The following is a 26,338-nucleotide window of genomic DNA, read 5'->3' as shown; positions in this document are numbered from 1 at the left end:
GAAGCCAAGGAGGTTTTGAAGCTGAATTAACAATCACGTGAATTTCTTGCTCAATGGAAGCTAATTTCGAGATTTCAACTTAGTCGGAATCTCAAAGAATCCATAACCCTCCAGAAAGACCAATGGAGTTCACAAATATAGCCCCATCAAGATTTAATCTACCTGCGATCCTATTAGCTCTCTCACTACAAACTTTTGTCTCACCCACAATCATGATAGCAGGGGAATGCAAATGAATCAAATCATTAACAACATCACAAAAGGTGGCCCCTCTACAATTCCAAATTAGCATATTCATTGATAAAATTAAATAGAGAGAACACCAAACAGTTAGCAAAGGGGAAAAGGAATAGCACCTCCTTGCTCAACTTGCATGGATACCTCGGTTGCTTCAATCTCTTAAGACCGGTGAAGTCCATCAACCTCCTCTAGCTGATTATGATCCTTTAAGTCATATTCCCCTTCCTTTTCATTAGCCTTGCCTGATTTATTAGGCCGGAGAGTGGGATCAATTCTTCTTAGCAACCCCGTGGGAATAGATATGATTTTCCCCTCTATAGATGTGCTGCACTTAGGGATTTTAAAAGGTGGACGCCGCTAAAGTTCATACTGTAGCTGAGGTTGGGTCTCAATTTTCTTATTACTAGAGCTAGCGCAACCCATCTCCACATCCCTGTGTGCTTTACTCACAGCTTGCACATTAAAAATAGACTCTGGTACCTGATCCACCATCGAATGTCAATTCGAGCATGAACCTCCAACTTTAAAGCCCTTGAAAGTAGTGGACGATCTAGAATCACCTGGTATTCTCTTCTCGATTGTCGGCATCGGCAAAAACTCTGATGGATTAGGCTCTACCATCTTCCATTCCGAGGTGACTTTTAGGCGTGTTGTTTTTTGATCGGTCTTCTCAGCCTGGCTCGGCTTGAATTTCTAGCTCCTACCTATTTCTTTGTTTCTAGTGGCACAACTTTTTGGTTTGGACAGGTCAGGCTTGATAGATGATCTATCACAATCAAGACTCGGCATCTCAAGTGCATGGTCAACTAAAGGTGAGTGGGGGTTTTTTGTTTGTGTCTAGGCCAGAGAAGACAGAGCCCGTTGTTAGGCTCAATGTACTGTTGGGCTTTATTAGACTTTGGTCAGCCATGCTAGTTTGGGCTTGAGAATCTAATACTTTACATCCCTTATTTCCTGGTTTCCTTTTACGTGCAACAAGAACCCAGGGGCCAAACTGACTTTCGTCAGGTCCGGCTTGAGCTGTAGACTTACTCGTGCACGTTTGATTCTCTGTTCCGACTTCTTCCTGGGCTTGCACTGGCTGTTGGACCTTGTAAGGGCAGCCTTCAGCTTTGTGCCCCACTCTACCACATGAGAAGCAGAGGGAGCTGATACCCTCATATTGAACTATCTGCTTGATCCCATCGACCTCGATAGTCTTCACAATGGGTTCATCAAGGTTCACCTGCACACAAAGCCGCGCAAACTTCCCCCTGACCTCCAATGTAGTATGAGTGTCAACTCTGAGAACTGGCCCTATGGCTCTCCCAATATCCCGGAAAACTAATTCTTCATAGTATTCTATGGGTAATTCCGGTAGGCGAATCCAAACCGCTACTGCAGAAAGATTTGCTAATGATGGTTTAAAGTTGACCTCCCACCATCTGATGGAAAGATAATGCCCACCCACAAACCATGGGCCGTTCCTCAGCACCCTCAAATGATCTTCCTTAAGCGAGAACCTAATGAGGAAAAAATCATGGCCAAAAGCTATGCAGGCCATCTTACCCCCTGGCTTCCAAAGACTGGTTAGGATTGCGATAAGGTAATGGTAACCTATTGTTTTGCCGAACACCTTGACAATCAGCGCATTATTCTAGGCAGTGCGTATTCCGGCTTTCCTTGCTCCAAATAGTTTAACCACCACCTCCTCTGGAGGCAAGTCCTCTTCATCAGCATCTGACTCCACCTTAGTGTCCATGTCATTTTCAAAGGCAAACTTATGTTCAAATGCACTAGGGTTAAGTCCTATTAACTTTTCCTTATAAGACCCTCCTCCCCCACCTGGATCCGAAGAAGGTTGTTCTGGTGAATCTCTATCGTGATAACTCTCTTTAACTTTCTTCGTACTCCGCTGTAATGCATCGTCTTCTTCCCTTGACCTAACGGCGGACTTGCTTGACATGATATCCTATTCTTCCACGAAAGAGAAAGAGAAATATTTCTCTTTCATATATGGCCTATTCGTAAATCATGACTATGTGACCAACCTCGTATATACATAATATATATATATATATATATATAAATTGTAACTTGGATAGAGGAAACACCTTCTATGGTTGAGTTTAATGTGACTCATAATGTAACGATATTATCTTCGTTTAAATAAAAGTTACTAGTTTCTTATCATAAATAAAAAAAATAAATAAAAAATAGTAAAAAAAATCAGTTTTTTTTTTCCTTTTTATTAAAATATAGAATTAAAGGCCAAAAAAAAAAAAAAATCCAAAAAAGGTGTAATTTAAAGAAAGCATGTCAAATAAACATAAGCTTAAAAAAAAGCATATAAATTCGGTTCGGATGTGGCATAAAAAGCCACTATTACGCCCTCCAATAATAATGTGCCACGTTATATTTTTGCAAGGCTCACCAATAAGGCAACAAACATCTGCTTCGGCTCTCTCTCAAATTTTTTTTCTAAATAACAATAAATATTAAAAAATTTAGTTAGTTGTCACGTTTCAAAACAATGTTGAAAACTAGCATCTCGAGTGTCTAAAACTCGAGTTCTAAAATAAAACTCGAGTTTTTAAGTCTCGATTTGTAAGAGGATGGGTTCAAAGCGAGAAAAAAATCGACGTGAAAATCGAGTTTTAAAGACTCGATTTCCATAAGTTGTAGAAAAATGCTGCAATAGGGCTTTAAAACGTCACTATAGGGCTTAAAAACGCCACTATAGGGCTCCTTAAACCTGGTACTTATAAAAAAAAATTACAGGAAAACGCCGCTATAGGGTTTTAAAACGTCACTATAAGGCTTAAAAACGCCACTATAGGTGAAATTTTTTTTGCATGAAACTCGAGTCTTAAAGACTCGAGATCTATGTGGCATTTTCACACTCGCAACGCGAGTCTTTTGGACTCGAGTTCTAATATGGATTTCGAGTTTCTAAAACTCGAGATGTTACTTTTCTTAAATCTTTCAAATCGTTCTTAACTTACTATTTTGAATCACTATTCACATCTGTTATGCACAAAACCTACTCTCTCTCTAATCAAACCAACCCTATAGCCGATCTTCTCAAGCTCCCTCATCTCCAGTTGTCGACCAAGCTCCATGACTCCTGCCACCTGCAACCACTATTAGGAGCTTAGAAACTCGCTTCTCTCTCTCACTAGCTCCCTTTCTCTCTGTTTCACATGAGCCCACTTTAACAACCAAATGGCACTTTAACAACCAAATGGCACCATAACGCCAACCCATATAAGCTCACTTCAACAACCACTCCCTGAGTTGTCAACCCAGATTAAAACCCAACTCAAAAATCAAAGATTTTTTTTTTAAATCTTACTGCTGGAGTAGCTTTTTTTAGATTTGGTTTTGTGGGTTTTGTTCTTTCCAACTTTTTTTCATGTAGTTGATGGTAAAATTCCACCACGGAAAGATTGATGGCTTCTGTTCTTACGGATTGAGAGATCGATATTATCTTAGGCAGCATCCACCTTAGGTTTGGAGGGTCGTCAGCGGCACCCTTGAAGGTTCCTCTGTGGTCCACTTCCTCCACCACTAATTGTCCTCCACCTCTGATAGTCGTAACCGGAGATTCTCGGCAGCATCTCTATTTAAAGAAGAAGTGTGGATTTGGTTTTTTGTATCGAAGATGATTTGATTTAGTGTGGAAGAGTTTAGTATTTTATTTGCAAAAATATGACATGTCAAATCATTATTGGTGGCCATAATAGTGGCCTTTTTACGCCACATACGGACCGAGTTTATTCTCCAAATAAAAACCATCAAACAAACACTTGACGCAATTGATGGTCACAAACTCAGTCACACTGCAGTAAAACGGCCAAAACCGAAAGCCTCTCTCTGTCTGAGGTTCAAAACCTCAGGGTTTTCAATGGGCAGTCTTGCTGTGCTCTTCTAAAAGCTTCTGTTTTTTCAATTTTTTCAGCTTGTCTCTATAATGGGTTCAATCACTACTTGCTCTCTGTACTCTCAAACAGAAATTCACTACCCCAGGTTCCTTAACCACAAGCTCTGCAAATCACCCAAGTCATCATCACCACCACCATTCATACACAGACCACTCTATCATCCAAGGCTTCCATTTGTACTAACCAAACTTCATGTATCTTCAAGAGCCTCTCACCTCCTTACACCCTCCTCTATATCCCCCAATTTTACCACACCCACTTCAAAGCTCTCAAATTTGGACTATAATCTCCCACCCCAGAAAAAATTCTCTGACTTTTTATCAGAAAAGATAGTGCTTTTTCTTATTGGGTCATTTATTTTCATGGGTTGCTTTAGAAATGGTGTAGCTATAGCACTGCCTTCTCAGGCAAGTAGTTCTAGTGCAAAAATGGAGGAAAAGAGAGATGCCCATGAAGGGAAAATTGAAGAAGAGGATATGTATGAGAAAGTTTTGGAGACGGAACCAAGAAATGTTGAGGCTTTGAAGGTGGTTTTGTATGAGAAAATGAGGAGAGGGAAGACCAAGGAAGCTGTGAAGTATGTGGAGCGATTGATTGATGAAGAGCCTGACGAGGTTGAGTGGAGGCTTTTGATGGCACTTTGTTATGAGACTATGGGGCAGTTGAGTAAGGCTAAGAGATTGTTCAAGGAAATCTTGAAGGAGAGGCCTCTCTTGCTTAGAGCATTGCATGTATGTTTCTTGGTTATTTTGTTTTGTTTTTCCATTTGGTTGGAAATTTTCACATTTTCATGCTTAAGACATACTTTGGCTTTGTAAATAGATAGGTTTATAATTAGTTGCTTATGTACAGAATCAATCGGATACATCACTTATGTACTTTAATTTGTAGTTCATATACTTGTGTTTAGGGAGTTTTAACTTTAAGTAGATATATTTTCTGTCATTGGTCTGTTTGTGAATTTTTACAACATGCGAAGAAATAACAAAGTCACAGTACATCAACAATTCAAATTGCAAATCTGATGTGTTGGCACCGGTATTTTGCTGTGATTTTCTCTTAATATTTATCATTTAATGAATAGCAGAAACTACTTGACATTATAGAAGGCTTGAAGCCTGTTCCAACAAGGATTGCTTTGAATTGCTCTTGCCACTATTATAATTATAGTGATTTTCCCCACCAATTTTGAAAAGAAACTGGCTTCTCACCATTTTGATATGCATGATCTGAAAATGAGAAAATGTTTGTTCATTGTACAATCGGTCTCGTTCTAGACTGTGGTAATCTTATGAGTTTTAGACCCAGTTCATCAAAATCTTTGCCTCCTTTTCCCTGAGGAATTATTACCTTGAGATTGAACTCGAGGCAAAATATTTGGGAGCAAATACATGTAAAAATGAAAAATAAAACCTTTAGGGGTGGATGGATGCATTTCAGAGCAACTTTGAGCAGAAATCAGTTTTTTTGTTGATGCCAAAATGATTTATGAGGCCCAACCATGGCCAACAAGTCACTGTGTTGTGATTCTTATGTTTCTTGATTGAGACAATGAAGGACGATGGTGGCTGATCTACTTTCTTGTTGGAGATGTAAGCCAGGGTACAGAAACAAGGTTTGAATCTTTGTCTAATGTAGACTTTATGGCACAAAAGAAATTCTCAGACTTTTGAATGGATTGAGCTTCCTTTAAAATAACCAATGCTTCTGGTTTTTACAGCTCTTTCATTGGATGTCAATGTAGTGGTCCATATTTTTTAATGTACTTGGATTTTTTGCATTTGTATTCTGTAGGTGACCTCATACATAGCCTGTGTACCTTTGGTGTCCCCTTTTATTTTTATTGATAAATTCTTATCAAAATATATGTATTTGTTCGTATAAATATTCACACACACACACACACACACACACACACACGCATTTATTTATGTATATCATTGATTATACTTGGAGTTCTCCTGTCCAATGAACCTATCCAAGCTACAACTACATTATCTGGTTGGCAATTGAACTAACTAATCTCTTATAGCTGTTGGCACCTACAATTTCTCTGATGACTGGACTATTGATATTTTAGAATTATTTATAAGCAAATTGTCTTATGACAACCAGGCAAATAGCAGTCTGAAATCTAGTGGCCCTTGGTAGTGATTCTATTTTGAAATTTAGCAACAAGAGCTATTATATTAGTGAGGCCAGTCTGCAGACAGTATGCAAAATGACATCTGGAAATCGCTGTGGGCTATTTGTGCTTTGAAATGGAAATGATGATTGTTGTGGATATCAGAAAATAAATGTTTCGTTGCTTCAAAAGCATTATGGGTGGTTATTCATTCAAGCCATATTTATGTAGAATATGCATAAACTGTAGCAGATTTGTAAATGTATATTGGTATTTCTGACTTGTTTAGAGGTCTAAACTCATTAGCAGCAAAACTTACAGCTGTCTTCTTACTACAGGGTCTTGCATTGGTGATGCACAAAAATCTTGAAGGCCCAGCCGTCTTTGAGATGCTTAACAAGGCTCTAGAAATTGCACAACGTGAAAAAAGAGTCACTGAGGAGAGGGATATAAAAATTCTAATTGCACAAATGCATGTTGTAAAGGTGAATTGTAATAAATCTTAGCTGCTTAAATTTTGAGATCCATCAACTGCAGGTGGGGGTGGGGGGGGTGCTTGGATGTCCAAATGAAATTATATCATTCTATAGTGCTTGCATGACTTTAAGAAGCAAATTCATCTTTTAAATTGGACTCATTGCAAATAAGAATATAATGTTAATTGGTGGAACCTTGTCATTCAAATTCAGAAAGTCTCTGTCATTTACAAAGTATGTTTACTGGTATGCCTTGCAGGGGGAACTGGATGAAGGCTTGAAGAAATTTCAAGATCTGGTTAATGAGAATCCTCGAGATTTTCGGCCTTATTTGTGCCAGGTGTGTTCACACTATTTGCTCACTGCTGTTCGTTAGTATCTGGTTAAATTTAAAATGAAATGTTCTCTATAGGTTTCCTTTATGGTTAAAAGTTTGTGGTTTGGATCTGTCATTTTTTATTGATTTCGTGAATCATGTTGTCTACACCCCAGATGGGCACCTAAGATTTGGTCCTGTATCTCATGATTTTTGGTGGTAAGTTAAGGTAGCATGATCAGTGAGTATTCGGTGTAGACATTCTAGCAAATACATGCTACTTCTCAATTCTCACCAAGCATCATCCAAATTTCTTACTAGTTCAAATAGCATATTATCATCATGAAATATAATTTAACATAGACATGTCACTTCTTGTAAATTGTAAGTCTCATTTTTTTTTAACCCGCCATCTCTCTCTCTCTCTCAACCTTTAAAGCACAATAAATCAGACTAATTGGGACCCCCACTGGCAGAGGTAAGTTGCACTTTACCCGTCCGTGTGGGGATTTGCTGTGGTACATTTTTCAAAGCTGGATTTTATTTATTTATTTTTTAAATTATTGGTAATTGCCTAATTGGGGTTGTTGCTTGTTATGCAACCATGTTTTGATTCTTGAGATCTACACTTTAGCAGATGAATTTGGTTTTCTTACAATTTTGTGTGTGATTCATTTCTTGGTTGAATGGAAAAGGTGGGCTACTAGTTGTTACAGGAATAGTGTAGTTTTTCACTTGGGAATGGTTGATTGTTTTCAATCCAAGTTCTTACATCATTAAGGGGGTAAAGAAAGAAGTATCAATGCCAAAGAATAGTGTTCATTATCTGTTTTAATACAATCGAAGTTAATTGCATGGTTGTTAAGCAATCATTGGATATAGCTAACTATGGGAACTTATGACAGGGAATTATCTACAGTCTACAGGATAAAAAGAAGGAAGCTGCCGAAAATTTTGAAATATATCAGTCTCTTGTGCCTAAGGAGTTTCCACAAAGGGGATTTCTGGATGATGTTGTGTTGGCAGCAAAATCCCAATCTCAGGAACAGTTTCAAAAGGAGTTTCATACTGAATTCTCGTACAAGTAAAATGTTTGTACCTCTTTTTGGAACTCAGGAGAGAAAAAAAAAAGGGGGGGTCTAGCAAATTACTTGTTCAGCTGTTAGCATTTTTTGTGCCAAGTATATTGGAGTTGGAGTTTGGAGATAAACTTCCAAAAGTTGAGGGGGGGAACATGTAATTTTGATGGCTATGTACAATGCAGTTGGCTTGTGCATTTTTGGGGACCAAATTCAGACCATGACAAGTATAAAATATGGCCATGAATGATTGAATTGATGGAACTGAAATTGATAATTGATTTTTGTGAAATCAATACATTAACTTGGAGCTTGCACAATCTAAAGTTATTTCGGTTATGGTCTTGAATTCAGCTAGAAATCGGTTCAAAAGTCCTTTTCAAGAAATGCTATAACCTTGGTCAGGGAATTCAGTTGAGAGTACTTGTGAAATTTCAGCTTCCTGGTAAGCTGCAATTTCTCAAAGTTATTCGATTTCAATGAATTACATTGATTATACCTCATTAAGCCATTTCAAGGTCAAGATATTTCACGTCTCTTTAATCATGTATTTTATACTCATACTTAACACATCTGATAAGAAGGAGAAATTAGGAGTAACATGCACCTATAATATGCATAACTTGTTTCATAATATGTAGATCTTACACAGTTACACAGTAATTAGACATTGCATTGAACTTGTTTAAAAAAAAAAAACTAAAGTAAACTTTCGGCCCTTAAAGCTTGGGTTGTTTTCATTTGGCCCATTTCATTTCGAAATTTTTATTTTGGCAATTCATGTTGAATTTTATTTTCATAATAGCCGTATCGCCTATTGTTGATTTATTGTTAATAATCTAAAGGTTAGTGTCGTATAAGTTTATCTTAAAAATAAGTGTTAGATAAATTTTTGTTAAGTCACATCATCTATATGATGTCTAGCGTCACTAGAGCAGTGATAAAAGTAAGACTTGGGGAGGATACATTATACTTTAAACCTATAAAATCCTTTTTATTATTACTGATTTTTATCATTGACTCAATACATAAATTATTTTCTTTTTGGAGTTAGTGGAATTCGAACTTAGGTTTTTTATAATTATTCAACGATAATATATTTGTATTAGTTCAACCAATTAAAACCCAAGAAAATTTGGTCATTTTTTAATTATATATTTTTTGGGAGCAATGTTAAAGACTAAAATAAAACAAAAGTCAAAAACAACAATGCAATGTGATAAGTTGTGATTAATAAAGCTTCATTTCAGTAATATAATCTTGCATTGATTGAACATAAGTTACAACAAAAACAGTTTTTTTTTACTATTTAGATTATTTCTACTCCATTCATAGGTCTCTTTTTTATTTTTTACCATTGTACTGTTTCAACCAAAAAAAAAAATTTCAGTTTCAACTGTGCTCTCAGTATTTGATAAAGTCAAAATCTCAAAAAGGTTACCTGATTTGGAGGCAAAACGACGACGATTCGTTTTTGTTACCTTATTATTATATTGTTTTTCCAGAGATTTCTTTTCTTTCCATATCTTCTTCTTCTCTCAGCTTTGGAGTTAACACTTAACAGTAGTCTTAACTTAAACAGCATAAAGCAGATGGCTGTGGAAGCAGCAGCTACTCTACTTCTACTGCCTCTGCTTTCATCAAAACCCAAACCCGGTTCTTGTCTTCCTCTACGATTACGAACCAACCGGTTCGCCACCTCTCGAACCGGTTTACTACCTCCGTTTCATAATAAAACCGCTCCCTCTCAGTTTACAATTTTGCCGTTGGCGTTGAGGAGAGCGGTTTCTAAAGAAGAAGAAGAAGAAGAAGCAAAAGAGACAGAGAGTAGTAGTACTGCGGTGACAGAGCCGCCGGTGAGAATAGTGGCACTCGTGGGTGAGGGATCCCTCAGCCCTCTCAAAAATGCTCCCTGGCTTGACGTCATGCTCCACACTGTATGTATTCACTTTTAATACACGCCTGTATGTATGCACAATACACTAATATATATATGTGTGTATATATATATATATATATAATTTGATAGTTGATGATAGGTATCTAAAATTGGAGGAGTTCCAGTGGTATACCATGCGTCCGGTGCATATATCTTCTTCTCACAAGGAGGTGTACGCCATGATATATATATATATATATATATATCTCCTAAAATTGAGTAACAAAATTCTTGACATGACATTATTATATATATATTTTAAAATAATGTAATGTACAAGTTAGTGTGAAAGGCATATTCTACTAATCCACAAGGCTTGGCAAAAAAATATGTTGTAGTTAATTGGGGAGAAGGTTTTTTGATTATGGGAAAGGCATCAAGAGCAATAGTATTATGTACTTTGGAGATTGATGGAAGAGTTAAAGGACGAGGAAATGATGTGTATGTGGCCTTCACTAGCTGAGAGAACTCCCACAGGAAGTTCATAGAAACTATAGGTGCTCAGAAACAAGAATCATGGGGGGCCATGGTGATTCTTTACTACTCGTGCATCTAGATTCCCTTCCAACACCTCATTTAATGGCGGTAAAGAATACATGTGGCCTACCTTGACTAATTTGTTGAAGATCCATAGCTAACCCCAGAAAATTTATGACTAAGACTTGGTTGTTGTTGTCTTTTGTACCAAACATTGTTTGGATGTTGCCTTTACGTAGATGCTATCTCAGGCATAAAGACTTCAAATTTCCCAGTAAATCACTCTGCCCCCAACCCCCCCTCTTCTCTTTAGACATGTTATACGGTTTTCTTTGGTTTTGTTTTGCTTTGTTTTTGTCTTTTTTTGACAGGCATAATTGTTTAGGAAGAGTTTGACAATTTTCTGGCCTCTCTTTATAAACAGGCGAAGCGGCTGAAATGGGTCGATGAGGGGTATGAAATGCTTGTTTTTACTGACAATGTTTGTCAAGCTGATGATGAAAGTGCTATGGGTCTCCAGCGGGAATTAAGCCGTGCAGATATTTTGATTATTGTTGCTGTTACAAATCAAGAATCTGCTACGTGGATACAGACCAATAGTAAATCTACCCAAAATGTAATCTGCTTTGACTCCTCCCCAAATGTGACAAACAAATTAGGAGGATCTTATGTTCACACTGAAAGAAAAGGAAACATATTTGACAAAATAGTTGGATTTTCTGAGTCAAAGAAAATTAATGATTCAGAAGAAGTAGTCCGGACTGTCTCAGAGGCATGGGACCGGCATAATTCTGATGATATAAGGTTCTGTTTGCTGGTTATAATCAATGCTTATATAAGGCCAGTCCCTATTCTACAGAATCTGAGATCAAAGGGATTTTCTACACTGAACTGTATGATAAAGAACTGTGGGCCTCAGATACTAAACTGCCTCTTGGATCCTAATTGTAGGAAAGCTCTTCAGTGCTTGAACCAGTGCAGTCCGGTGGACCAAGTGTGTAATTATCGGTGTATTGCTTCGTATGAAAGTCCAAATCTAGAAGCATTTTCTTTGTGTGTGTTGCAGAAGCACAATTGTCTTGAACTAGATGCAAAGATCCCTGAAAAGCCATGTGTGGCTCCAATGGTGAAATTTCAAGGGAAGGACTTGTGTCATGAAACAGCCGAAGATCTTTTTGTTGGCTGGTTGGGAAGTTTGAATTGGAGTTGGCGTGTTGTGGCAGGTCAGAACCCAGCTTACGATCAATTTCCATGCCAGTACCAGCTGTTCTATAGGGGAAAAGCAAAAGGGTCATTTTGGTATGAGCCAGTTTTTCAAGTAAAAACCTTAGAGGGAAAGATGGTATGGAGGAGGCGAAGGTATCGGGTTAAGAGAGGCAAAATACCTGGGACGTTCTACTTCAGTGTCTTAGATAATGGGGTAGTTTCAAACGAGTTTTGGACTATTGTGGATGTATCTGATGATCTTGGCTGGGGTTTGTTTCATTATAGTGGGGCTGCTCGAGTTGCAGGACAGTCATATACTGGGGCAGTGCTTGTTAGTCCAGACGGAGCATACCCAAATGATAGGGAAAGGGAGAAATTAGCTTTTGCTTTGGAGAAGTGTGGAATTAAAGAGTGGGAGCTATACACAGTCGATAATTGTTCTTGTATAGATCCTCCATTGGGAATTCCAGAGGGTTCAAGTTTGCATTCTGTAATCAAAATTAAAGATAAAAAAGGGGCGCCTGTGTAGGAATTGTATGTAGAATTGTGAGTAGCTTGACCTACCAACTTCTGTAACCATGAGTTTGGGTTGTCAAAAAATCTGTCATGGTTGATTGGTAATGGTTAGATGCATCAAATTCTCTTGCACATCGTTCTGATCAAAGATTTGAGGCCAGGTTCTTTGCCTCACCACTGTTCACTCTCCTAGCTTTAATGTATTTATCTTTTTATAAAGTTTCTTTTGTTATTTTTTCCCCTCAGATAGAGATGTATGATGAGAAGTATTTGTATGTATTCAAGATGAACTCGGTGAGTATAGCACATCTGTATATGGGAATAGAGATTTTTATGGCCATTTTAATATTCTGTTGCTCAATGAAAATCTTGCATGGAGGAGCAATATTATAGTCTCTCCTGCAATTTCAGTCATCAATTCAAATCTCAAAAATGGGCTTGTCCTTTGCGTAGGGACTCAAAATTCAGAAATGAAGCTTGGATATATAAAGCTTAGCTAATTGCACTCTGATAATATCTAAAATTTTAAAATGTGGTAAGGTTGATTTGTGTATGTTAGGGCCATGGATTCTGTCTCAGGTGTATGCAGTTAGCATTGATTTGTGTATGCAATTAGCACTGAACATTCAAATTTTTGGTACCTATGGCCGCGGATTCTGTCTCAGGTGCTGTCTTTCTTGTTACTTTTGTTTAATTTCCTCCAGTATATTTTGTTGATATGTTTTCGAAGTTATTGCTATTTATTATAAATATATAATTGAGAATCATTGGTATGATTTAAAGATTGACTCAGTGAAGATAGCAACTCTGCTGCTAAATGAAAACGTACATTTGAGAAGCCTTAAAAGTGATCCTCCAATGTCCGCAAAGTGGACTCCTTTTTACTTTCTGTTTGTTTTGACGTAAAATGTTTTCCTAAAAAGCAAAAAGTAAATCATGGTAACTGCTCCTGAAGCTTGAAGCTAGTAGATCCAGGACCATTCTATGGGATTCTTGGATAATGGGGCTGTTTAATGAGCTTTGTGCGATTGTTGATGCTCTTTGTTTCTTCACTACAGTGGAGCTGCTCAAGTTCTGTGGCAGTCATACTGGAGTAACTGTTGCTAGTAATTAGTCCTTGTCCAAGTGAGTAGCAGAGCAGTATTGCTCATGTTAGGATTTGGAATTTTAGAGGGTTCAAGTTTGCAAGGTAAAATTGAAGTTAGATGAGGAACTCACAACTTATAAATGAAGTTTCCATAAGTATAATTCATCCAAATAAAGCAAGTTGGCGGTTGGCACAAGTAACTATAAAACTAAGTTCTTTTTTGGGCTTGAAGCTAGAACATTAAGTTGCCTTGCGAATATATTCACAAATCACCAAAATGGAAAGGATTTGTCAATTGTTAATTTATATTTTATGACTGAGGTTTTGATTGTTTAGACACCACTATCAAAAAAGGACTTTGCAAAACAATGCACCAGCCGGGAATCGAACCCGGGTCTGTACCGTGGCAGGGTACTATTCTACCACTAGACCACTGGTGCTCCTATGGTTAATGTTCCACTATTTTCTATTATCAAAGTATTTATCACGATGGAAAGCCTTTAACCTACTCAATCTCACACCCCCGTAGGCCTGCAAACAAACCTGGCTGCCTGGCTAAAACAATCCCACCCCCCCAAAAAAAAAGAAAATTAGATTAGGATTGTTGATTTTATTTTATTTTAAACACTAGCTGAACTACTTAACAAGTTTACATGTTTAAGCTTGATTCATTTTTTTTGTTGAACAAACTCGAACTTGTTCATGAGCTACTTGATTTACCTATTCTTTACCCATATATAATGAATTCATGGTTAAAATTTCTTACCCCTTCACAAATCTATGAATTTTATTACAAATGAAATGTTTATTTTATCAGTAAACTATAAATACGAATTTGATATTATATGAACCTAGTTACAAACTTACACTATCTATTATCAAGTTTATATAAGTATATTTTTGGAAAAATATACATATAAAAATATAATAATACGCCTAAATCAAGCATGCATGTTCGCGAGTTTGTTCACGAATACATTGTTATGTTTGACTTTGGCTTGTTGAAAAGTCAAGCCTAAATTGTGTTTGAGTTTGACTTGTTTGTTAAACAAACGAACATGAACAAGTTTTTTCCCGAAGCAATATTTAGTTGTTCATAAACAATTAGGTTCATTTTACAGCCTTACAACAACATCATCCCTAAATGAACAATTTGATTTTATCGTGTTTTTTTTCCTTGAATTCATGAATTTATTTGGTACCAAAAATTATGGGGAGCAAAAGCTGATGGCAACTAGCATGAGCTATAATGCTACCATTAACAATGAGAATAATAAGCATTCACATCAGTCTATGTATAATAGAAAATTGTGTAGAATTTACACAGTTTTGCCAAAAAATGACTCACATTAGTCCGTGTATAATTATGTAAATTTACCAATTTGTTATAGTAATTGTGTAAATTTACACTGACATTATTCACTTTTATTTAATTGTTTATTATTTTTTAATGTATCTTGAGGATGAAGGAGGAAAGTGGATGGTGATTGTTATGTGTGAAAAAAGAGAAACAATTAAAAAAAATAAAGAAAAATTAATATTTTAATGAAATGTAATGTAAAATAGATAATCTAATGTGAAGTGTTTTGAAAAGTGAGTATGTAAAATAAAAAAAATAGGTTATTAAGTTAAAATATATAGGAATTTTTGCACAAGCTGATACGAATGCTAATAACACATTCCAATTCAATACTATGACAAATTGTTTAATTTATACTCATGATAGGGCAACTCGTGAAGGTATTATGAAAAAAAAAATTTAACCATTTTTTTTTTCATTAATTTTGAATGTCGTAATAATTTTTATATTTTACATGTGGGTACAAGTTAGTTGAATTAGTAAATTTTTTTCATTGTCAAATTAGAAACCTAGGCTAGAATTTTGTTAGTGAGATTCTAGGCATGAAACAATGCAAGCATGTAGGAGATGTATGGTTTGGTATTGGTTTTAGAGTGCAACTTAGGTCTAGTGTCCTGTGACACTGGACCCGTTGTGATCATGACACATGTCCAAAAATAGACAGGTGTCATGATTGCAACGAGTCTAGTGCACTAGAGGCACTTGACGTGAGCTATACCCTTGGTTTTATGTAGCTTGCATGGTGAGATTGAGAGATGTAGGTGATTTTGCCGAAAATCTCGAAAGGGAAATCTCGGGAAATCTGTGTGTGTGTGTTTAGCAAACGGGAGAATTATTGAATATACATAAAGTATACTCACATGGGTGGACTTGCTTATTGCAATGGCTACAAACAAAATACTATAATGCAACTTGGAAAAATTTAAAGCAAATTGTCTATTCATCAAAATATTTGTTATTATTTGACATTTTACTTGATACAAAGAAAGGGAAAAAATTATATTATTATGAATATTATATTAAAATTTTGAAAACATGCTCACAACATTTCCGTTACCTATTTTCTTTTCTTAACCAATTATTTCAAATAAACATAAATATATATATATATATATATATAGATTTCATAATATTTTGCCATAAGTTTTTGAGGTTTCATAATTTTACACACCCTTATTCTATTATATTTCTTTAACTAATTTCAAATTCTATTTTACATTTAAACCGTTAATTAAAGTCTTATCAAATAATTTTTCTTTAAATATTTTCATATAAAAACAAAATCATAATTAATGTCTATTAATAATTACCGTAATAATTAAATTTACATTCAGTCAAAAACAATAAATATAGGATCCGGTACGTTGCATGGGACACCAACTAGTAATAAATTTAATTGAAAGCTCAACAAAAAAAATTCAAATTGATTCTAATTGCACTATAATTTTATACTAACTATCCCTCTAATTTAAAACTGGTGATAATAACCAACTCAAGATGTACACATTACCCAATAAAAAAAACTTTACACAATATAGGAAAAAGGCAAGAAAATAATTTTTTTATTTTTTAATATATCAACTGCACTGATCAACAATTTTATGATCTCCAACAATAAAAAGATATCCAAAATTTCTGTTAAATACATCCAGGGACTGTCACCTCTTTAGATTTACAAGTGATCATAAATCACTAATCTCACACCACAGTAACGCTGGAGTATAACATAGTTTCTCTTTAGCAATAATTTCTATTTCTGACTTCCAAGAACTGTGAAAGACAGGTTGCTGGTAACTTCATGTGCATAAAGAATATAAAAATAATGGCAATGGAAGCTTTTGCCAAGATTTATGTTGGTGAGATCATTTCTGACCAATGCTTCAATATATTGGTAGGTTCTCATCAAGGATGCTTGGGTGTGCTTCCCAAAAATTGGGTTTGATTATATCGCAATGTTCTACAATTACTTTCTTGTGAGAATTTTGGACAGATCCTTTGCTCTCATGTGTCATATTTTTGTCTTCCTGCACACAAAACTATAATCTGAGCTTGATAAAATTATCAAAGGGAAAATGACTAAGAATTGGGGTGTTGTAAACTAAAACCATTAAGATTGAAGTAAGCCTAACCAAACAATGTCTCTAATTTCTCACTTTTCCTGATTTAAGCTCAATAAACTGTAGACAATTTCAACCTATATACAAAATGTTGTCATAATGATCAAGAACTCACTGCCTAGCTCATCTAGTAGACATACATTAGGGATTGTCCTTAATCTGGACACACAGCAGATGCGCTCAACTATGAACATCATCTAGTGGTAAATTTCAAAGGACAATTTTATTGAAGGGCCTCTGGTAGAACTTAAAAAATTCATATAAGACAATTTTTTTTTTTTGGATAGATTCTTATAAGACAATTATTTGTCCCTATTTTGTCATTTTCCAATAAAATCAAAACAAAATATGCATGGGGTGTAGGTTGCTCCCAAGCAACAAGAAAGCAATCCGCCTAAATAATGCACTGCAGAAGAGTACTGTAAACTTGTGGATAACATGGAATACAAGATGAACAGGAAAAACCATTGATTAAATACTTAGATTAAATGCCAATGCATGCTGCACACATAAAGTGAAATAATCTAGTTATATCAATTTGTTATAACTCAAGATCAAGCGAATAGACCTTCAAAATTTTAACTCAGTCCTAGAAAAGCATCACCTTTAGGGCATAATGATTGGTCTGGGTGATTGGGCATCTATACCAACTCGCATCCACTTCTTTTGATAATTAAAATAATACAATGGGGGCCGGGGGAATTTGAACCTTTTTCTCCTAGTAAAGGAGAGCAGGCTATGCTATTGAGTTACAAGGCTCTTGGCAACTCACATCTACATTTTGATCATGTGTACCAAGATGTCATAGCCCACACCTCTTCACTGACTATAACACAAGTTAAAGACAATCTGGGAGGTGTTGCATTAACTGTATCTAGTACATAAAAATTGTACTATGGAAAATTTACCTCTAAAAAGGAGAAAGAATACCTTTTGCCAGAAAGCTAAGGAACCTTGGCGGAACATGATTTCTAATTCATTGTAGTCAATACCAAATTCCTTGATTAGTAATTCATTTTTTTCCTTTGCTTGAGTACCCTGGAAAATTAAAAATTGAGCAGCAAGATTAATGGCTGACATTCATGAGGATACCTCATCTCACAATAACATGGATTTCAAAATGACAAGACTACAATCTGTATGTTACATTGTCACAAACTGGATAAATCAAGTAGTATGTGCATATTTAGAAAGACATAAGGGATTTTTTTTTTTTGGAGGGGGGGGGGGGGGGGGAGAACAGACGCAGCACAAACTTTAAAACCAACATCAATGCTGTTTTGGCAGAACTATTTAAACTTTCTTATAAGTAAATCTTTTTTTTTTTCTTGATGAAACTATAAGTACATCTTTTTAGTAATTCATTAAAAATGAGATAACATATTCTTATTAAAAGGATGACAGGGAACCATCCAAGTACTTGAGAAGTTAAAAAGGAGGCACTCCGATGACTTAACACACAGCAGGGAAAAAAAAATCATTAAAATTAAATAAATATAAGGATTAAAAGAGTAGAAATCTACAGCAAATAAAGAACCCTAAAATAGAGAGATGATTAAAAGACGTAGAATCTGTTGTCCTCAAGTGTTACATAGACCCAAATTTGCAAAATATCTGACCATGACCCTCAAAAAGCCAATAATACCAATATAATTCAACAGTTTTTTATTATTATTTATTATCTCAATAGTGAAATTTTACATGACTGTGGCTGTGTTTATATGTATATGTCCTTGTGCTTGTAGGAGTGTCAGCTTCAGTACAAGCAAGTAACATGTATGAGCAAGGGAAAAATGCTTCTTCAGTCTTGAGCTAATAAGGCCATTAGTTTTATTTAGTAATAGTGAAGCTTAAACTACAAGACACTAAAAGGTGGATACACACCTTGAAACGTAGGCCATACAAGGTGTGTATCCACCTCTTAGAGGATTATTCACTGACTGGCTGAAGTCCCCCCGCACACCCACCCCCCCCCCCCCCCCCCAACAACCCCCTTTTCCTTTTTCCAATCGAGTTTCTGATCCTTTATTTTGCAAAGGATTTACTGTAGGGCTTGAGGTTTTTGGGGCCACATACAAGTTTCTATTAGAATCAGGCTTATTTTTGGTTGGATTATTAAAATCAGACTTTAGAATAGAAATTCTCTAGAATATTGACTTTTTAACATCCTGCAAAAGAAGGTTTAACCTTAGCAAGCCCAAGGATCTATCCAACTCTAAGCACCGAAACAACAACCAGTAATGTGAGTGGTACTTGGGTGATTGGGGAACTATATTACCAACACCATCAACTCTCAAACGGGCTTGAAGTGAAGACCATATGTCAAGTCTCTCTCCCTTCATTCAGAGGTAAGCCTGAGAGAGATGCTTGAGACTTGAGCTTGAAGGCTAACAAGTCAATATGCCTAGACCTAATTTGATAGTGTACTGTGTACATTCCATCTTAAAAGGGCAACATCACAATTTTACTTATGGAGCGTAAAAATTTCATTAGAACAGGAATATACATCATAAGAAAAGAAAGAAAATTAAGAAAAAAGACAGCGGAAGCAGAAGAACAAATTTGAAGTACAGTACAATAAAGCATACAATGGAATCTAATAAAAGTGAAGAAACAAATTTTAGAGAAGGGTGAATAGATTGTAGCACCTTCAGATAATGTTGAGCTTCACTTTTGCTTTTTCCTTTCTTCTTAACAAGCATCCAGAAGCAAGTATTATACTGATTATTGATGTGGCCTGAAATATGTCCATTACATTTCTATCCATGTCCAGAGAAAGAACAAATTTATGTATTCTGTGCAAAAGTCGTTGATTTGGTTTTTCACAGGTTTAGAAAATTGATTTCCACAATGAAAAAAGTTTTAATTAATCCAAAAGTTCAAGGTGTTTCTGTTATTGTTATTATTATTTATAGAAATCCATTTAATACTTACAATCAACTTGTCTCCACGCCAGATAGTCCAAAAGAATCTTAGATGACGGATAGCATACAACACGTCCATCAAAAGAAGGAGGGTACTTCAATTCTTTCTGTGGAAAGAATTCTTTCCATTTCATTACGTACATGGAAGAAAAGAATGATACAGTGACAGAAACTATTTCACTGCAAAATGATAATGGGTATGATTTCAATACTGAGTTCAGGAAAACTAATGCCCCTTTCTCTGTGTGTCTGTGTTTTTGTTTGTTTGGGGGGGGGGGGGGGGGGGGGGGTCAGAAAGAGTACTCTTTCCTGTCCACCCATCCCAAGATATTGGATGTCCCATAAATGTTATACGAGAACAACATTCTAGGAACTAGAAGAAAGATAAGATGAGAGAAAAACCTTGCTCTCCGTTGATAGAATTGAGAATCCTTCTTCAAAACAAAGCTGAATAACAACAATAATGTGATTACAAACAGGTATAAATATTAGTTCAATCAATTAAATATATGAAAAAAATGGCAAACCTGTACTCATCACTGACTCCATATGTGAATATTATATCTTGAATTTCTTCTAACACAGCCACTGCACACGAATTCATAAGGTTCAAAGCTTGTTTGTCGTTTGGCTTCTCAAATTCATGAACTTCAGAAAATCTACCAAAAACATTACACTATCTTAGCAGGATAAGCAAGCAACAAAATTTCATTCATCACAAATTGGTAAACAACTGGGTCCAACAAAGTCCCATATAATTTTCACTTAAGCCAAAACTGCCTTCATCAAAAGAATTCATTGATTAAAAGAAAGTTTCTCACAATATAGGATTTTGAATAACCCACATTTTCACTTTTATTCTATCCTAAGAGTTGTATTATAATATTGAATACAGATGAGAATAAGATGGATGCACACTTTTGCCTATGCCATAAATTGTAGAAGCTGGAGGACTAGTTAGTGTATGGTCATATGCCTAATTATATTCATTTCCTCACCAAAACAGTTAGGCATCAATGATCAGGACTGTCCTATATTTTTGAAGTGATGCCTATCTTAGAAAGAACAAGTAATGCAGCCATATATGTATAATATATTCACCTATGAAAATGGCAACCATCAATTCTAATTACAATCCAAGTAGATGGCATCAATTTGTTCTCAAATTGGAAGGACCGAACAAACTCTGGTTTTATTTTTTCCACATCCTCCGTAAAGCCGCCCACCTCCTTCAGCAGACTTAGATGCTCGTTCCAAAAGTTTTTCCCAGTTATATTCTCTGAATGAACTATTCTTGCCTTTCTCCTGAGTCTTTTAACAGGAGTGCCATTCTCATTGTACTTCACATTTTCTTCCACCTAAACAATGCAGGATTGAGATCTAAGCTTAACATGTTAGAAATCATATTCAATGCAATGCAAAGGAGAGCAACAAGAAATAAACACTATGTATTTATATAAAAATTGAAAATATACTTTTTCTACTTCCAACAAAAGCTTGTACCATACAAGTAACATGAACTTAATGAAAACCAAATAAATCTCTACTACCATGGTTAATAGTTAAGTGCACTTATAAATGGTTGCTAGTAGGCTCAGACCAATTAGGGCACAACTTTTCAAAGATCTTTTCATATATCTTGTTTTGTTATTTTAAGTTCTAATGTTCATCAATTAAGAATAACAAACTTGTAGAGCCAACCCCTGATAGTTCAAATACGACAAGATAATATGATATCCTTACATAAGAACCCAGTACACCAAAATATTTCCTCCTTTAAGCATGCAAACAAACTTTAAATTCTTTGGCAGTGAAAAAAAGAGGAAACTTTAATATCACAGGTAAAATGACAATTTATATGATCTAATGGCTTAAATAATCAAATCAAATGGCACCTTTTTCCCCTTTTTAAGACAGAAAGCATAACTGTGTTTCAATAAATCCAGTAACTCAGACTATTTCTGCGTATAAAATAAAATAAAATAAAATAATCCTATAACTGTGGTGAACATGCATCAGAGGAAAAGATTCTACATATTTAAAATCCCAAAGAGGGAATAATTCAAGTCTAACTACCAACATTCCACCATATAGATGTTAAAGAATAAAGGAGTGATGGATCAAGTAGCATTAACTTCAGCATTTCTTAGGTGTTGGGATTTTACAACAAGTTGCAAGTTTTGAATCTTAGCCTAGAGAAACAAGATTATTACGACTTTGGTTCCCCTAACATAGACAGTGAGATTCTCAAGTACCAACTATAGCACTTTTGAGTGAAGAGTGTCCTTGTTTACACAAATAAGTACCTCTATTTGTGTAATTAAACCGTTGCTTGTAGGTGGAATATTAACTCAAGCCTAAACTAGAGGAAGCTAAAGCTAGATACTTTAATGTTACACATGCACTGCCTATAAAGGCATTTTTTTTATAACCCATTGAACCAGCCAAGCTGTGAATAGCATAACAAGTTTCAAAATTTAAGTGGTGGGTAAACTTAAAAAAAAAAACAAGGAATTGGTTCCTAATTTGATGTTTTTGCATTCAAAATTAGAACAAACTAAATCAAGTCCTAGTTTCATGAAATATCATATTTGCTTACTATCTAAATAAAAATCAAAATAATCTCAAAATGTTTAATAATTTACATTTACAAGAATCCAAAAGTTACATTTAAATGAGATCAATTGGATTTTTTTTTTGGCCACTACAAGGAGGAGGGGGAGTTGATAAATAATGAAATTTTATTGAACCAGAAAAGGGTCGCCCAGGTATACAGGATAGATACAATTGGGGACCAAAAATAGTCTAGCACTCAAATTACAAACATCTATCAAATCACATACTGAAAATAATGAATGACTTCCTACAGCTGAAATTCAATCCAATAATATTCCAAAGAAACAATTTTAGGTCTGGTAAGTCCTCTCTAAATGATCAAAACTTCAGTTATTTATCTCCTGCCATATGCATCACATCAAACAATGCAGGACAGCCTTCCAAATCCAAATAAGGTGGTTACAACAAACCCGGTAGGTCTAGAACCCATGTATTCTCACATCATACTATTCTTATCGAGGAAGAAGATGCCATTTGAGCTAGATCAAAAGGATAATTTCATTTAATAGAACACAAGATTACCTCTGTTTTGAAAATGCAAGATCCTTGACGGTACATTGCAGGAAGATTCTTGTAATTGATGTGGAATTTCTGAAAAAGCAACTCATTTTTGTGTTGTTTTTGAGTTCCCTGCAGAGTTTAGGGATAAAAAATAATTATGAATAAACATGGGGATTTTTTAGAATCATGTGGAAAAAATATTAATTAATATATAAAATTCTTAAAAAAAAAATGTTTAAGTCTGCCACAAAGTACTAGTAGTCAAATACTTGGTATGTTTAGTTCTGGAAATGAAGTTGCAAGAAGTAAAAAGTCAAGAAAATGAACTATTTTGATAAAAATGAAGAGAAGAGTGTATCACAATAAAATGCCTAAAATATAAAATAAATAAATAAATGATGACAAAAATTGGAAGAAACGATGGAAGTAAAAGTTAAAAGGAATGCCCCACAGTGGACGTTCATTGTGACAACTTTCTCACTTATCAGAAAGAAAAAAAAGGAAGAAAATTTACAATTTAATTTAGGATAACCATAAAATAGCAAGCCTGGTCCCCACAAATTTAATGCATGTAGAACTCATTTTTTCTTTTGACAAGTATAGGCTCATAAAATGCACATGTATACATACACATAAAGAATAAACATTAACACCTTTAAAAGCTTTTGTGCTTCCCTTTCACTCTCTCCACCTTTAATCAACATCCACAAACAAGTGTCATGCAGATTATTGAGATGACCTGCAAAAAGAATAAAAAGAAAGATAAATAAATAAGTTAAATTTAATTAGTACAATCTTTTCTTTTTTGGTAAGTTACACTCACACGTGGTGGCTTTTGAACCCACAACCTCACCCTCTACCTAGAACTTGTAAGGGAGGAGGTGAAATTTGACTTGAGCTAGAACTCATTGGCTTACAATCTAACCATTTATTTAATGAATTTTCTCATTTAAGTCTCAAAATTTTTCCTTCCATTCAGAAACTTATCATATCAAGAAAACCATATTGATAAACCACAAAAACCAAATCTATACAAGAAATTTGTCCTAAAATCTAAACATATTTAAAGTTGTTTAAATGGTATTTAACACCAGTTGTTGACTACTTACAATCATTTTGTCTCCATGCAAGATATGCTTGAAGAACTTCTTTTGAAGCACAACATATTACCCGCGAATGAAATGATGGCGGATATTTTAACTCCTTCTCAGGGAAAAATTCTTTCCATTTCATGACATATACAGAAGAGAAGAAGGATACAATGAGGGATAGTAGTTTGCTGCAGAGTCAATTTAGGTAGGAAGTTAAAGTTAAAAAATAAAAATAAAAAAATACCAAAAATTAAATAACTCAAGTAGAATCTCATAACTGAAACTTGCAAATCAAATGACTATTACAAAGTACAAACTAGGATAGAAATCTGGAAGAAAAATTATATCTCCATGTTATGACCATGATGCACCTAGCTGCCTAAGCTATTTCATTTTAGCTGACCACTGGACAGTGCAGAATAAATTCATATTTCTCATGCCTGTTTCAATTCTTATGGTCCATGAATGCAATACTTGTTATGGAATACCAATAACAGTATACCATTATGTCGGGGCCTCTTATGTGTGCAATGAAAGTAACACTATCAAGGAAAAGGCCTTTCTAGTACTCACACCCTGAGGTGAATAGTCCCCCATGGAAAACAACGCAATATGATCAAAGACCATAAAAGGTAAGATTTAAGCTCAGAATAAAAACCTGGCACGCCTCTGGTAGAACTTGGAAGTCTTCTTGAAGACAAAACTGCAATTCATATCACCAAAAATGCATGAAACTTCATCTAGGGAAGTAAAAAATGTGTACATATATGAAAATACAAATTAATGCAATGAGAGATAACATAACCCTGTGACTAGCAAACTCTATTACCTGTACTCATCACTAAACCCATATGAGAAGACTATATCTGGATACTCTTCTAAAACCGCAGTTGCACATGCATTCATCAAATTCAATGCCCTCCCATCATCTGGCTTCTCAAACTCATGAACTTCAGAAAACCTACCACAAAATTAAAAATTACATAACACCATGCACTATAGCTCAAATGGAAACTCTTCTCCTTATATACAAGCAAGTTCCCATTTGGTAAAGCAGTTTTACACTGCACCTTTTCACTTTTTTCTAGGTACAACTTTTTCCAACAACCCATTTTTAAAAATAGGCACCAAGTTGCAAGGTGAGATCCACAGTTCAAGAACCACTCCACATGTATAATTTCCAGCTTTAATGGCACCTTTTCTACTTGTAAGAGTAAGGTTTAAGTGTAAGGAGCAGGTAGGTCATATGTTCAAGACCTACTCGACCCAGTAGATGCATGTATCAACAACAACAACAACAAGTACCTATAATGAATCAATTCATAATAGAGTAACTAAATTTTATGCCGGCAATCAAGCTACCGCAACCCTTCTCTACCCGGGCTCGGGACCTGCTGTGAACAAAATGAATAATTCTAGGGATACCCAATTTAACAACTTACTGACTTGTGCGACTGTGAGTGGTGGATACTTACTGCCAACAAGTGAGATTATATGGACCCACTACTTTTCGTCGAACAAATCCAATCAGACAAGTCAACAAGTTGTGAAATTGGGTGTGATGCCTATGTAATTGCCCAACAAAATTCAATGACATAAAACAAAATAAAGAAAGAATAATAAATCTAAGTTCGTTCCTCGCAGCATTAACTCAATGCAATAACATTATCATTGTGTTCAGTACTATGTTACTATTAATCTCTACGGTTACTTTATAAATATAAATATAAATAAAAGTGTAAGGTTAAACGAAAGCCCGTGAGACACGCACAAACATACATACAAAGATTTTGTTGAAGAGTGGTTTTTATTTGTTACCTTCGAAAATCGCGGCCGTCGATTCGAACAACGATCAAATTAGGCAACATGACCTCGTCTTCGACCTCGAATGACTTCACGTACTCGTACTTGCTGTTTGCCATTATTCTAAACACACACTCACCAAATTTTTTCTCACAGAACAACTATCGAACACTTGGCGCGCTTAATATCTCAAAAAATAGTACAAGCCTAATGCTACAAAGCGGGGCGCGGTTATCTACGCAGCCTTTCAGGGTTAAAGAAGAGTTGAGCTGTGGGCTGCTTGGGTTGGGCCTGGACTGGTCCCTTAGAGATTTTTTTTTTTTTTAATAAAGAAATTTAATTTTTTTTTAAAAATATATATTTATAAGTTGACTTATTTTAAAACCAATTTAATGAATTTCCAAGTACCAGTCTCGCAACAGTACAGTACTGGTGCATAACGATTGGTCCTTGCGAGTTTCACGGGTCAGACTCGGAAAAAATAGGTAATCTATATATATATATATAACCGAAGCCTCTGCTAGCTCCACAATTTTCCAAGT

General features: G+C 35.4%; 3 protein-coding genes and 1 non-coding gene across 5 annotated transcripts; 2 read left to right on the top strand and 2 right to left on the bottom strand.

The window, feature by feature from the left end:
- Positions 1 to 4,021: 4,021 nt before the first annotated feature.
- On the top strand, positions 4,022 to 8,463 carry LOC115995300 (protein SLOW GREEN 1, chloroplastic). Its single transcript, XM_031119814.1, has 4 exons — positions 4,022 to 4,894; positions 6,627 to 6,773; positions 7,024 to 7,104; positions 7,986 to 8,463. The coding sequence occupies exons 1-4, from the start codon at positions 4,193 to 4,195 to the stop codon at positions 8,166 to 8,168; spliced, it is 1,113 nt and encodes a 370-aa protein (XP_030975674.1). The 5' UTR covers positions 4,022 to 4,192; the 3' UTR covers positions 8,169 to 8,463.
- Positions 8,464 to 9,602: 1,139 nt separating this feature from the next.
- LOC115950718 (violaxanthin de-epoxidase, chloroplastic) lies at positions 9,603 to 12,715 on the top strand. Its single transcript, XM_031067953.1, has 2 exons — positions 9,603 to 10,096; positions 11,000 to 12,715. The coding sequence occupies exons 1-2, from the start codon at positions 9,752 to 9,754 to the stop codon at positions 12,308 to 12,310; spliced, it is 1,656 nt and encodes a 551-aa protein (XP_030923813.1). The 5' UTR covers positions 9,603 to 9,751; the 3' UTR covers positions 12,311 to 12,715.
- Positions 12,716 to 13,753: 1,038 nt separating this feature from the next.
- Positions 13,754 to 13,824, bottom strand: TRNAG-GCC. Its single transcript has one exon. It is a non-coding gene; the product is annotated as a tRNA-Gly (tRNA).
- A 2,455-nt stretch (positions 13,825 to 16,279) lies between these two features.
- Positions 16,280 to 26,080, bottom strand: LOC115995330 (tRNA(His) guanylyltransferase 1-like). 2 transcript variants are annotated; one of them, XM_031119845.1, is made up of 13 exons: positions 25,812 to 26,080; positions 24,823 to 24,954; positions 24,652 to 24,696; positions 24,012 to 24,181; positions 23,556 to 23,641; positions 22,924 to 23,031; positions 20,887 to 21,143; positions 20,313 to 20,444; positions 20,188 to 20,232; positions 19,796 to 19,965; positions 19,510 to 19,598; positions 17,792 to 17,899; positions 16,280 to 16,780 (listed from the first exon to the last, which is right to left on the bottom strand). In XM_031119845.1, exons 1-13 carry the CDS (start codon positions 25,913 to 25,915, stop codon positions 16,625 to 16,627), a joined length of 1,602 nt encoding a protein of 533 aa, XP_030975705.1. In that variant the 5' UTR covers positions 25,916 to 26,080; the 3' UTR covers positions 16,280 to 16,624. The 2 variants fall into 2 exon arrangements, with proteins under 2 accessions (XP_030975705.1, XP_030975706.1); XM_031119846.1 differs by having other exon boundaries at positions 16,280 to 16,768.
- Positions 26,081 to 26,338: the final 258 nt, after the last annotated feature.

The sequence above is a fragment of the Quercus lobata genome, chromosome 6 (genome assembly GCF_001633185.2).
Source record: "Quercus lobata isolate SW786 chromosome 6, ValleyOak3.0 Primary Assembly, whole genome shotgun sequence".
In the NCBI taxonomy this organism is placed as follows: Eukaryota; Viridiplantae; Streptophyta; class Magnoliopsida; order Fagales; family Fagaceae; genus Quercus; species Quercus lobata.
The sequence above is the reverse complement of the archived record's forward strand: the minus strand, read 5'-3'. Positions and strand labels throughout refer to the sequence as shown.